Source organism: Dreissena polymorpha, chromosome 12 (genome assembly GCF_020536995.1).
Source record: "Dreissena polymorpha isolate Duluth1 chromosome 12, UMN_Dpol_1.0, whole genome shotgun sequence".
NCBI classification, from domain to species: domain Eukaryota; kingdom Metazoa; phylum Mollusca; class Bivalvia; order Myida; family Dreissenidae; genus Dreissena; species Dreissena polymorpha.
This window is the reverse complement of record NC_068366.1, coordinates 41,982,055-41,996,557: the sequence shown is the minus strand read 5'-3', so window position 1 is coordinate 41,996,557 and position 14,503 is coordinate 41,982,055. Positions and strand designations below refer to the sequence as shown.

Genomic DNA, 14,503 nt, shown 5'->3' with positions numbered 1-14,503 from the left:
AATAACGCTAAAATATTAAACAACACTTAAAACAAATAAGAAGCATCAATACTGTATGTATATATACATGTTATCAAAACCCCAATGATAAAACAAACGTGTAATATCTCATCATTATTCCTCTAGTATTGTTTCGATCAGTAGTGCAGGTCTCTAGTACTGTTTTGATCAGTAGTGCAGGTTTCTAATACTGTTTTGATCAGTAGTGCAGGTCTCTAGTACTGTTTTGACCAGTAGTGCAGGTCTCTAGTACTGTTTTGATCAGTAGTGCAGGTCTCTAGTACTGTTTTGATCAGTAGTGCAGGTCTCTAGTACTGTTTTGATCAGTAGTGCAGGTCTCTAGTACTGTTTTAATCAGTAGTGCAGGTCTCTAGTACTGTTTTGATCAGTAGTGCAGGTCTCTAGTACTGTTTTGATCAGTAGTGCAGGTTTCTAGTACTGTTTTGATCAGTAGTGCAGGTCTCTAGTACTGTTTTGATCAGTAGTGCAGGTCTCTAGTACTGTTTTGATCAGTAGTGCGTTCAGTTACAGCGAACGTTCGCCAATGATCGCTCGTTTCCGATTCGGTCTTATTGAACGATAAGTTCGGCGCGAACGTTTTAAGATGGCGGCTCCCAGAAAATTGATTGCGATTTTGATGGCGTTATAACACAGAAAGTACTTAACCAACAGATATTTCAAAAATAATAAAACCTATAATAATTTGATTATAATTATAAGTGGTGTGGATGCGATGGTGTTATTTTTCATTAGCGATCGAAATTTAGTGTAAGAGGTGCATTGAATCAGTTATAAAACAAAGCCCTAAAATAGCGCAATGCATTAAAATCTTCAAATGTAGTTGTAATTGTCTTTTACATTGAATTAATTTTCATTTCGTTTACATTTAATGAAAATATTAATAAATTTTAGCATTCAAATGGAAAAAAAAACACATGCATATTTTGCGAATTGAACTGTCTTTGCATGTACATGTATATTGAAAACTCTTATCTAGTGATAATGAGCGATACAAATCTGGCATTTTATTATACCATAAACGTTCTTCCTTGTTTTCACGATGATGTTTCGAACACTGCAGTAAATCACGATCTTTACACGTCATTATATCGATTTACATTTGCAGGTACCCGTTTAATACGATAATTGTCTACCAGTAAATTTGTACAATATTTTAAATGTATTGTCATTATAAAACACTTAAGTGTTATGTTTAAACTGGCTAATATATATACTTAATAGTTCCTGATAATCCATTTCGGACAAATGTACGCCTATTTTTTTTAAATATGTTCAAATATTTTATTAAAGCAACTGTTAAGTTTTTGGCTTAATATGCCAAGAGATGACACGGAGGTATCATAAATTGTGCTTAATGACCAGACACATATGGTTAATGACCCCATACTGAGTAATACAAATATAGGTCGCTGGGTTTATGACACCATGTTTTCTTAGTAATTGTCTGGACAGTATCCGATCATATCGAGATAATCGGTTTGTGATGAACAAAGGGGCAATTAAACAATGGGTGGTTAAAAATGCTAAAATAAGGAGTGTCAAAATTGGTGTAAACAATTAAATAAAAACATTTACATGTATCAAGAGGATTAGTTAATCTGTAACAAGGTAAGTTTTTACGGACATATAGGTTCAAATAGTTTCTTTATGTTATGTTATAAATCAATCAATTTATTGTTTGTTTTCGTTTTTATTTGTGTTAATGCATTGGATTCTATTTATCTGAAAGAATTTAAATTTCTGAGTATTTTGTTGTTCTTAAAAAGGGTCCCGAATATGATTGAAACCTTATCAGAACAGAACAGAACAGTTTATTAAGACTTATACATAAGTACATCGTCTTTAATGCATATAATTATAAATAAAGTAATGTCACGTATCCTTATACTATAGTAGGTATCCAAATCAATATAATGATGTATATATGTTAGTAAGTTAAATGACATTTCAGAACTAAATTCAATGAAATGACATTTCTAAACAAAATAAGAACAGAGATGCGGATCATCAAACGCAGACAATAACAGAATGGCCGCAGTGTTGACGGCCAAAATTTGAGGATGCGCAAACGTGGCGTCATTATCGGAATCCCCCAAACCTCCTATACACTTTATTGTTCAATTCATTTTATGTACTACAAAAAAATGAAAAAAAATCGAAGTTACACTGAACAAAAACAACAAATTTATTTTTCCGCCATCTTGGTTTCGCTAGCGAACCACCTCCCGAGAGGGTTCGCTTCGGTTCGCGAACGTTCGCGGCGAACCGAGCGTTCAATAGCGAACGTTCGCGACCGTTCGCGAACTAAAGCGAACTTTCGCTGTAACTGAACGCACTACAGTAGTGCAGGTTACCTCGATGTCGCCTATAGATCCACTGCATGGAGTAGACGGAGCGGCCATGTCTTTGAATGCTGCCAGTATGGGTCTATATCCTGCAATACAAACGGTATGCGATACATGTTACAAGTTGAAATCGAAATCACAAGAATCACTAGATGCAAATCATTAAGCATTAACGCTGAAGACTTCATATCGTGATTTTGTTGTTGACCCCGCTTGGCCTAGATTCATAGATGTCCTTCGTAAAGTCAAGACAAAACTCTGAGCAAGTTCCGAGCTCTGTCATGACTTACTTATAAATGTGGCTTCACGCTTGAGTCATATCTGTTTTCTCAAGGGTTGTTAAAAGATTTGACCCTATGACCTATTTGACCCTATGACCTAATTTCTAGACGCGCGTGACTCAGATTCAAACTTGGCAAGATATTGTCAAGATTAACCCTTTGCATGCTGGGAAATTTGTCTTCTGCTAAAATGTCGTCTGCTGAATTTCTAAAATAAGCATTTTCTTCGATTTTTTTCAAAGAATACTATCAGGATAGCAAGCAGTTTGGATCCTGATGAGACGCCACGTTCTGTGGCGTCTCATCTGGATCCAAACTGTTTGCAAAGGCCTTCAAAATTCGGTTCCCGCACTGAAAGGGTTAACATAATAGGTGTCATTACGATTGAGTCATACATGTGGCATCTATGGTGGTAACATTTGTTTTTCTAAATATATGAATAGGTGACCTTTTGTGACGCACATTAATCAGATTTTAACTCGGCCTAGGTAATGTAAAGATAAACATCTGACTAAGTTTCAGCAAAATGAAGCCATACATGGTTCTTTTAAGTGGTCATATAATGTTTTCTAATATTTGACCTTGTTCTATAGATTTTTAACGCACGCGACTCAAATACGAAACATTATGATCGAGTTTAATCAATATTGAGTCATATATATGGTCTCTAGAGTGGTAACAAAGGTTTGACTAAGATGTGACCATGCGGCCTAGGTTTTTGAAGCACGTGACCAAGATATAAATTCTACTCAGAAAATGTCCAGATCATCATTCTGACTAAGTTTCATAAAGATTTGGGCATACATGTGGGCTTCGTGGGCTCTTGAGTCGTAACAAGTTTGTTTTTTAAGATGTGAACGGATTACCTAGTATTTGACGCACGTTACTCCAATCGGTCTTCGACTTGATATTTTCAAGATATACATTCTAACCAAGATTCATATTTGAGTCATGAATGAGGCATATAGAGTGGTTATAATGTTTCTCCTAAGATTTGGTTCCATTTACCTATTTTTGGACGCAAATCACCCAGCGAGATGAAAGTTGATGACGCACATCGCACGACGCACGATGATGGACGCTGTACAGAGGGCGAATGCAATAGGTAACCTTGAGGTAACCAAATCGTGATGGTGTTCTGTGTAATTAAGCACTGAGTTTCCATCTCTCAATAGACTTCGGTGTTTATCATTTATGCTTTTGTAACGAACATGTCATATTATAATAAATAAACACATTCCCTGTTTTGCATACATGGGTTATCCGGAATTTCAGTGAAAGTTGCTGGTTTATAAAATACCTACGCCGTTTAACGGGAAACTGCTTCAAAATAACTTTCGGTCTAAATGAAGCGATAAGAATATACGTGCAGAGTTTACCAAACTTATTTCCGGAAGAACTTTTCACGACTTGTCAACAAAATATATTCATTGAAGTCCTTCGTGCATACCCTAATTGGAAAAATCCGTGGCGGTAAAATGTCTTGTGTATTTTCCGAACAAAACACGTCAATATTGGAAGTTTATTGTTATGAATTACATTTTCTAGGAAGATTTCAAGACAAAAGGATATGAACCGGGGATCATGACGATTGCTTTCTGGAAAATATCTGTTTTATTTCAGAGGAATAGTCGATTATCCGGCAAAACAGAAAATAACGTGTACAAAGACGGTTATATAGCCAATATACTCGCTGTAGAAATACCATCAAGCCTTTGGTCACGGACATAAGTTTGAAATGAGTAGTCATCTATCGTTGTGTCTGTTATGCACAATTAATTTAGCTATTAACCAAATCATAATACTTACGTTTATGACAATGTCATATTTTGATATTGACACAATATAAACAAAATATTCCGACAGTATTGCAGAATTAAATATATTAAATTCGGTTTTGAAAAAAAAAAAAAATAACAGTGTGTGCGTTTTCTGGTCGGAAGCCTTGTTGTGCGACCATAAACAGCTCATAAAACCATTTTAAGACAGAGTATTAAAGTGATAGGAGAAACGAAAATGTAGTAGAATTGCCAGGAAAGGTCTAAGGGTAACTATTTGCACGCCGCTTCGCATATACGCGACCCGATCCAGAAATTTATATGTAACATATGTGCGTTTGGCTCTAGGTAAGACGTTATGTACGGGCTTTTACCAGAACAATCAAACAACACACACTCACGTAGTATACGGGCTTTTACCAGAACATACACACAACACACACTCACTTAGTATAAGGACTTTTACCAGAACATTAATAAAACACACACTCACGTAGTATACGGGCTTTCACCAGAACATACAAACAATACACACTCACGTATTATACGGGCTTTTACCAGAACATACATACAACACACACTCACTTAGTATACGGGCTTTTACCAGAACATACATCCAACACAAACTCACGTAGTATACGGGCTTTTACCAGAACATATATACAACACACACTCACGTAGTATACGGGCTTTTACCAGAACATACATTCAACACACGCTCACTTAGTATACGGGCATTTACCAGAACATATATACAACACACACTCACTTAGTATACGGGCTTTTACCAGAACATATATACAACACACACTCCCATAGTATAAGGGCTTTTACCAGAACATTCATAAAACACACACTCACATAGTATACGGGCTTTTACCAGAACATACATACAATACACACTCACGTAGTATACAGGCTTTTACCAGAACATACAAACAACACATACCTACGTGGTATATGGGCTTTTACCAGAACATACATACAACACACACTTACGAAGTAAACGGGCTTTTACCAGAATATACATACATCTCACACTCACGTAGTATATGGGCTTTTACCAGAACATATATACAACACACACTCACGTAGTATACGGGCTTTTACCAGAACATATATACAACACACTCACTTAGTATAAGGGCTTTTACCAGAACATTCATACAACACACACTCACGTAGTATACGGGCTTTAACCAGAACATATATACAACACACACTCACGTAGTATACAGGCTTTTACCAGAACATTCATACAACACACACACGTAGTATACGGGCTTTTACCAAACCATATATACAACACACACTCACTTAGTATAAGGGCTTTAATCAGAACATTCATACAACACACACTCACGTAGTATACGGGCTTTTACCAGAACATACATACAACACACACTCACTTAGTATAAGGAATTTTACCAGAACATTAATAAAACACACACCCACATAGTATACGGGCTTTTACCAGAACATGCATACAACACACACTCACATAGTATACGGGCTTTTACCAGAACAATCATACAATACACCCTCACGAAGTATACAGGCTTTTACCAGAACATACAAACAACACACATTCACGTGGTATACGGGCTTTTAACAGAACATACATACAACACACACTCACGTAGTATACGGGCTTTTACCAGAACATATACACACGACACACACACGTAGTATACGGGCTTTTACCAGAACATACATACAATACACACTCACGTAGTATACGGGCTTTTACCAGAACATACATACAATATACATATAGTATACGTACTTTTACCAGAACATACATACCACACACACGCACGAAATAATTTAAGACAAGAGGACATATACATGTACCTGTACACCTGCAGATGACGCCGTCAAACGAGTCTTCAACCTTCTGCTTTGTCAGGCTCGATCCGTAGAACTCTGTCAAACTGCAAACACGCATAGCATTGATTTGAATTATGTACGTACCTGTTTAAGGTTGCTTATGTGTTCAGACATACGTTATTTGTAAACACAAGTACGGAATATAACATAACACATGTATTATTATGTAAAAGTACTTGAATTTGTTTATACAATTAACATCGTGACAACGACATTAGAATGGTCTTCTTGTGGCATTACCATAGTGAGCAAATTCAATTGCTATGACTAAGACGCTGGCATGAAACGGTTATAGAAATATACCACAAATATAATTTGAAACCAACATAAGGTGCGAGCACTCACGCGAACATGTTCATGACCTGTCCAGGCGTGCAGTACCCACATTGGGACCCGTTGTAATTTGCAATCTGTTTCTGTACCGGATGGAGTCCGGCTCGCAGGTTTCCAATGTGCTCCACGGTGCGAATCTCCCAACCATCGCAAGAATACAGGGGAACCAGACACTGTAAAAACGGAAATATATATACATATTTTTGTGAACGCGAACAAAGGTAGAACATGTAAAATATTAGCTGAGTAGCCGTTACTTGAATAGCACTGAAATAGCAACATAACACGCATTTAATATTCTAAGAACACATGTTATACAAGTACTAGTATGTTTTTTTACATGATATAATGTTCATTTAGTAAAATTACGCTTTCGTCCCTGCGTTTTTGTTTTCTGTCGGAAATATGTCGAAAGATGTCGGTCAGAGACGATGAGAAAAACGCGACAGATACAGCCCTGCAGTGAGTGCAAATTATTAATTTAATAATTCATATTTGCAACCGAAAGGGTCACAACAGCATCACCACGTACCGAGTTGACGGCGTAGCTGAGATACTGTTGGCTGATTGGTTCATACAGTTTTGCCTCCACGAGGCAGGTGCCGCAACCTCCCTGGTAGCACATGTGCTTGGTGCCCGGCGAGATGCGCTCGTCTCTAAGGAAACCGTTGAGAGCGGAACCGGGCCCGTACTCATTGCCAACTGTACGTGGACATAAACAAACATAGTTAAAAGTGTGTGTAGAATATGGCAACATGTGATGTAATGTTAAATATGAACTATTAACTATGAACAAAACGGGGCCATTCCTACGTGTGTGTGTGTGTGTGTTTTACATAAACAATTACGTCTGATGGTCTCTTATTCTCAAATCAGGAAATAACACTTGTCTATCAATTATTATATTTGTTTTAGAATGACACATTCAGAGAACTGCAGTTCAATGTACAGTAGTACATGTATTTTAGCGTATTGGCTATAAGATATATGAGCTACACAAATAAGAGGTAGAAGATTGAGTAAAATAAGACGCAACATAATAATACAAAAAATACAAAAAATAGCCATTTAATTGCCATGAGTATGATACATAGTTTTAAGTTGTTCATGCTGTTAGCTCAATATGCCGTTGACGTTTATAGCAACTCGGTTAAGATCACATCGAAAAGTTATCCCTTTGAAAACAAGAGCTGTCAGAGGTCTGCGCTCTCGAATTTTCTGGTTCTTGTCCCCGTTTGATTATCGTGTGATGTTTTTTAGATTTCAAGTAATTATTTTTTAAATTTGAAACACATCCTTTAAAAACATAACGACTAATATATTGGGGGAAACCTTTTTTCATTACTTACAAACCATTCCATGCCCAAACCATAACGGTTGACCGTTCGTCCAATAGGCATAAAATGCATCTTATCTTACAAACTATATATGCTGGCATCACAATAGCTCAATTCGTTTTCGAGATCATAAGCCGAAGCCAGTTCCATATTAAATGACAGTGACATTGACTTTGAATGAAATCCTGCAAGCCATCAAGGGAAACTAGCTTACCGAAAAGCATAAACCTGTCTTAACGGTTTATATGCAAATGTCAAAGTGTAAAATGACCCTATATTTTGACAAATGTCAAAGTGTAAAATGACCCTATATTTTGACAAATGTCAAAGTGTAAAATGACCATATATTTTGACAAATGTCAAACTAGTTACCAAACTTGGCCTATATGGTAGTTTTAATATAGACAATAAATGGTTCAATTTTAAATGAGTTTTCTCAAGCCATACGCGAGAGAATAGCTAATGGAACCAACTTTAACCTTATTTCGGACGCTTACAAGCTTATGACGAGGACGGAGCGAGTAGAATAGTTTGCATTTTATATAAGAATTTTAGCTAAAAATTGACGAAAATTCATATGCTTTGCTTACCGGTGTACTGTTTGCCATTAACAGTGAATGATATTGTGGACTTGTACGGGGTCACGGCCCGGAACTTGAAGGTGTGTCCGCAGTTGACACAAGTCCCCACCTGCACTCCGCCTGCATTGACGTCGCGTGTGCCGCCATTAATGGGCAGGTGCCTGTGAGTAGACAAGATTTGCTGTTCTGATTATCATATTGACCGCATATGACGGTGGTGAAGTAACCTAGTCACATTAGTAACAATATATCGTATTTAAGAATACAAATACTATCACATTTAAATGTATTTGTGAACAAGCTATTATGAACAAGTAATGTTTTCTTTATCTAACAAAACAAGGCATTAATTGGTATTACGTTAACCTGATTTATTGATACAGTATGATACCCTTTCGTTACAAACACATACATCTACAATTCATTATTAAGCGAGGTTTCCCAGTTAGCTAAAATCTGATATATAGACGATTTTGTCGTAAACTTTAAATTGTGTAAATCGTTAGAGTTACAATCACCATCTGTGTACTGATATTTAAGTTTGATTTATAGAGTGTCACCGTTTAATTCTCTAAAAGTGATATAATTATTTGTGAATGAGAAGAGTAAGTGTTGGATGATTCGAGTTTGTAAAAAGATAAATACATACATATCCAACATGTTCAAATTCACATACTCTACATGACTAAACCAATACAGCACACAAGATAATCTGATATAAAACGAAATATTTGAAAACTCGATCGCTGACTTTTGAAGTGTGTTTTATAGACTGGAATGACTTTTTTCAAACTACTTTTGATATTGCACCACGCCTTTACAGAAACTGGTGTTATTGTTGCCTTATGTACGGTTCCCACCGTATTGCGAGCCCTGAAGACCTCATAAATTAACGTGGTCTTTCTCTAAGACGAATACGAAGATCATTACAGTTTTATCAGGCACGAGAACCACAAGTAGCGATACGTTACTGATCGTTGCATTTTTTCTGCGATGTTTGAAAATGTACGTTTCTTTATAATTAACTTAAAAACAGAAGTTTAACTAATGCGTTTTTATTTCACAATTTTGCATTTTCATAGGCATGAGTTTCTTTCTTCACCATCGAAATATACCGTTATTAATATTTGAATAAAAACACGCCGTTTTCTTTCTTCACCATCGAAGTATATCGTATATTAATATTTGCTTAACGCGCAGTTTTTTTTTTCTTCACCATCGAAATGAAATTATCTCGTATGTTAATATTTGATGTACACCTAAATTTCTTTCTTCACCATCGCAAATTATCGTATATTAACATTTGATTAACCCACGGTATTCTTTCAACACATTCAAATCACGCTTTCATAGTCGCGCCATGCGAAAATGGGGCCTTAGTATGGCGTTCCGGCCAGCGTAGCTCAAGCCTAGCCTGCGCGTTTGCGGAGTCGGCTCAGAGGCGATGCTGTCTGCTATAAAATAACTCAAGGTTTTGTGGTCTCATTATGTATCTCCTGACCAGACTGCAAGATGCACAGGCTGGGTGGGCAATTGCTACGATGGTGCATGAGGCATAAGACCCATTTTACTATGACGCGGGTCTTTAAAAATCTCATGGCGTCTTGTTAATGGCACATTTTAGCACAATTCTTTTTCGAGCTAAAATTAAATTCAAAATAGCAAATATAGCAAACTGGCAAATTAGGGTATCCTTTTCAGGCGGGTATATCAGGCGTTAATGAACGATTTCAAGACTTGCTGACCGAGTACGACATACATTTTGTTTACATAATGAAACGATTTCCCTCTTATCATGACCCTATACTATTTCGGCAGTGTTTGTTTTCTCATATTGAAAACAAAACTGTGTTTATCGATAGTCAATTATGTCTTCCCCTGTTGATTAAGCGACCGATTACAGACCGTGAAATTCTGCGAGATGAATTTTAACGCCTGTTTGTAACTGGGCAACAACTTGTGTCTATGTGTCATTTGAACATGCAGCGAACAGTGTTACATCCTTTAATCTCTGCACAGACACATCGATGAAGCCCAAGTTCAGAGAATTTCTTTCGTATCAGCCTGTGAGTATGAAATATTCGAATGTATGCATTCGTGATTGCTGGCGTTATGTAAAGGTCAAAAGCCTTATTGTACATTTTGAATTTGTATACGGTGTCAAATTGGAATGGGTTGTTTTTATTTCTAACTTTCGATAAAAAAGCTATAACCTAATTTTGATAAATGAATAAATTTATCGCCTTCAGCGCTTTGATTTCAAGTATCATTATGCCTTCAACGCTTTGATTTCACGTATCATTATGTCACTAAATTCAAATTATTCAGTCCGTGATGTGTTGATTCGGTCCTTTGAATCCCAGTCCGGTCCTGCAAGTTTTTAAGCCAATTACAGAATGTCCTTTTGGCTTCAAATCTTATGGGATTGTCTGAATAATTATATAACATAGGCTGTAACGTAATATTCGAAATAAACACTGTACTACAGTACATGTTAATTTGACTATTTAAATACACACTTAAACTCCACGTACCTTGCTTTACAGACTGGGCACTCTACTCCAAGATTACCACCTAGCACAGACATATCTTACCCCGATATGTCGTAGTTTTGAGCGTTTGTTAACTATTTACACGATTTATATCAATATGCCTATTGTGTACATGTACGCCGTACTATAAATGTCACATGTGCATCACGTGACAACTCATAGATAACATCACTTTTACTGGTCGATATGCAAGTAAAACGAACAGTATCACTGATTTCATAGCATATTTATTTCTGATTCGATTAGAGTCCGGTTAAATGGCGTTGTCCACATATTTGTTACTTTGTAAGTTTACAAAATTTGTGCTATAGAGAAATATCATGTAAGCGACAATGTCACAGTTGCTAAAAAAGGACAAGTGTTCGAATGCATTTTTTTTACTGTTAAGCGACGTATTTATGATACTAGAAAATTTCGTGCATGAAATATAAATAAATTACAATGGTGTGTTTATTTTCAATGTATGGACCATTTGTGTAGATTGTCACGTTCACCTTTTGAAATTTTCCGGAAATTGTGGTTAAAGGGGCCGTCCAACATATTTTGGCATGTATTGAAGCTTGTCATTAGATGCTTTATATTGATAAATTTAAACATTTGAACTATATATCTCCAGTAAAAAAAGAATACAATTTAAAAAAATGAAAAAAGCAACCCTCAACAGAGCTCGAACCGCTGACCCTTGGAGTCCTGAAGTAAAAAGTCTCCTGCCTAGACCACTCAACCATCCAAGCACATGCTTAAAGCGGATGTATTTTTTACCTATATAAGCAATCCTCGTAGTATCCCAAAATAAAGCGACAACAACAAAACTTTACAAATTATTCAATCGTTTCGCGTCACACGAGGCTTTATAATTTTCCGGTTTTCAAATCATAAAAAGATGCAAATAATAGATATAAAAGAAGCATGGTAAATGGTAAGTATTACTATTTCATCAAAACTATTATAACTAAAACGAAAATTTGCGAATCTGAAACAACTTTTTTTAAATTTTGTCAATATACCAAAACGTTGGACGGCCCTTACTGGTGTTACAGATCGGTAAATGATTCCTTTATAAACAAGATTTCTTTGAGAAACACAATGCCCCCCAGTAAGCCAAATATGAAGTTGTTATGTAGTTTATCAGGGTTGCCACCAACCTGATGAAATAAAATTCCCCGACTTTTCACTGACTTCCTTGACCAAATCTTGGTTTTCACTGACTAATTTTATTCTTTAACATATAATATTTAACAACTAACAAAGCAGTACTACTTGTACACTAATCTATGCATGATGCAAGGCTGTATAGTAAAAAATCAATAGGGGTCACCTGCAGTAAAATAATTGTACATACGAAAAAATTAGGCGAAACAAAATTTGGATAAGAAAGACACAAAAGAACAAGAATATGAAAAAAAAAATAGGTTTGGAAAAATGTTCTTCTTTTTTTTTGGAATGCTACATCTTTTTACACTGCAATGTGATCGAGAAAACAAAGTGGTGTGATGCATATTGCTACATGTTATTGTAATTTATTCCAAACGGCAATACCAAATGTGCCCACTTGATAAGACACAAAAAAATAAAAAATTGGGGGGGGGGGGGGGGTTGGGGCGTGGGAGGGTAGAGGGTGAGAGGGGGTATAATTCGGGGTGAGGTAATTAATAAGATGGTTAAAAAAATGTGATGGGGTGGGGGGGGGGGGTAGGGCGGGTAGAAGGGTGAGAGGGGGTAACAATGTGGGGTGGGGTAATTCATAAGATATTATAAGAAAAAAAATTGGGGGGTGGGTGGTAGGGAGGAGTGAAAGGGGGGTATAATGTGGGGTGTGGTAATTTATAAGATGTTTAAACAAAAATTGGAGGGGGGTGGGGGGTAGGCATTTTACAATTTCAGGTCACCGTGACCTTGACCTTTGACCTAGTGACCTGAAAATCAATAGGGGTCATCTGCGAGTCATGATCAATCTACACATGAAGTTTCATGATCCTTGGCGTATGCGTTCTTGAGTTATCATCCGAAAACCATTTTACTATTTCGAATCACCGTGACCTTGACCTTTGACATAGTGACCTCAAAATCAATAGGGGTCATCTGCGAGTCATGATCAATCTACCCATGAAGTTTCATGATCCTAGGCGTATGCGTTCTTGAGTTATCATCCGGAAACCATTTTACTATTTCGGGTCACCGTGACCTTGACCTTTGACCTATTGACCTCAAAATCAATAGGGGTCATCTGCGAGTCATGATCAATGTACCTATGAAGTTTCATGATCCTAGGCCCAAGCGTTCTTGAGTTATCGTCTGACAACCATCTGGTGGACGGACCGACCGACCTACCGACCGACTGACATGAGCAAAGCAATATACCCCCTCTTCTTCGAAGGGGGCATAATAAAATGTACAAATGCTTGAAATGATTTTGTTTAACTTTACATCACCTAATTTACTTAGTATACAGTTCAGGTCCGACCGTCAAGTTCATCGTATTCGTAGATGTACGTAGGCGTAGGTAGACATATACAGTATCAGGTAAACTAACATCTATATTTATCTTCACCTGTCCACCTGTCGCCCAACGTAGTAAAGCTGGCAGGGGTGACGATACACAAGCATGGATGAATACAGACGCACAGATCGGTACCGAGGTATTTTGTAGAAATACAACATGTACATGTACACATTTGAACTGGAAGGCAAGTGGGCCCTACATACCTTTATTCTGCCATAAACTGTGTGCACACGAGATCAAGTATAATTAGCTAGCAGGATTGTCAGGATACCCAATGTAAACCCCGGGAATAGGATCGTTTTCACCGACTCACTATTCTACGGATGTTCTAAGGGATCAAAACTTTGGTGCAATTATGTGTGACACTACTTAAATCATAACAATTGAGTTATTTTATATAACTCTATTTAGTTATTGGAGTTATTTCATATAAACTCTATTTAGTGTGTCATTGTGTTTATCATACACATAGTGTTTAGTGTTATTCATATAGAAGTGGTAATATTGTTTTATTTGTGTGCATAATTGTCATTGTTTAAACTTATATGCAACCAACTCACTGACAGATTATATACACATGTAGATTAGTCCTACATTTTAAACTCCGTATAACAATAGATACCTGGCGGTCAGTCGGCTGTTTATAGGTCAGTGATCAACTGTCTGTCATAACATAGGTAAGGTGTACTGTTGTGTGAATTACCCATTTTACCTTTGCACTTGTATTTTTTTGGTGTTGAACTATTACTTAATTATAGATCCATCAGCCACCAAATATCCCACTCTTTATTCTAGTCTATAACTATACTCCTACACTCTTTATACTAACACTTTTCTAGAAAAAAATATCAAGTAGAAATGTGTAGGAGTTACACCTAGCTT

At 36.7% G+C, this 14,503-nt stretch overlaps 1 protein-coding gene across 50 annotated transcripts in view; it reads right to left on the bottom strand.

The window, feature by feature from the left end:
• The window catches only part of LOC127852926 (uncharacterized), a 56,537-nt gene extending 45,270 nt beyond the window's left edge, over nucleotides 1–11,267 (bottom strand). For all 50 annotated transcript variants that reach the window (XM_052386961.1, XM_052386968.1, XM_052386973.1 and 47 more), the window contains exons 1-6: nucleotides 11,101–11,267; nucleotides 8,576–8,727; nucleotides 7,181–7,350; nucleotides 6,661–6,821; nucleotides 6,280–6,359; nucleotides 2,376–2,455 (exon numbers count right to left, since the gene is read on the bottom strand). In XM_052386961.1, the coding sequence (XP_052242921.1) occupies nucleotides 2,376–2,455; nucleotides 6,280–6,359; nucleotides 6,661–6,821; nucleotides 7,181–7,350; nucleotides 8,576–8,727; nucleotides 11,101–11,153 (696 nt within the window). In that variant the 5' untranslated portion in view covers nucleotides 11,154–11,267. The remainder of the gene's footprint in view (nucleotides 1–2,375; nucleotides 2,456–6,279; nucleotides 6,360–6,660; nucleotides 6,822–7,180; nucleotides 7,351–8,575; nucleotides 8,728–11,100) is intronic.
• Between the last annotated feature and the right edge of the window lie 3,236 nt (nucleotides 11,268–14,503).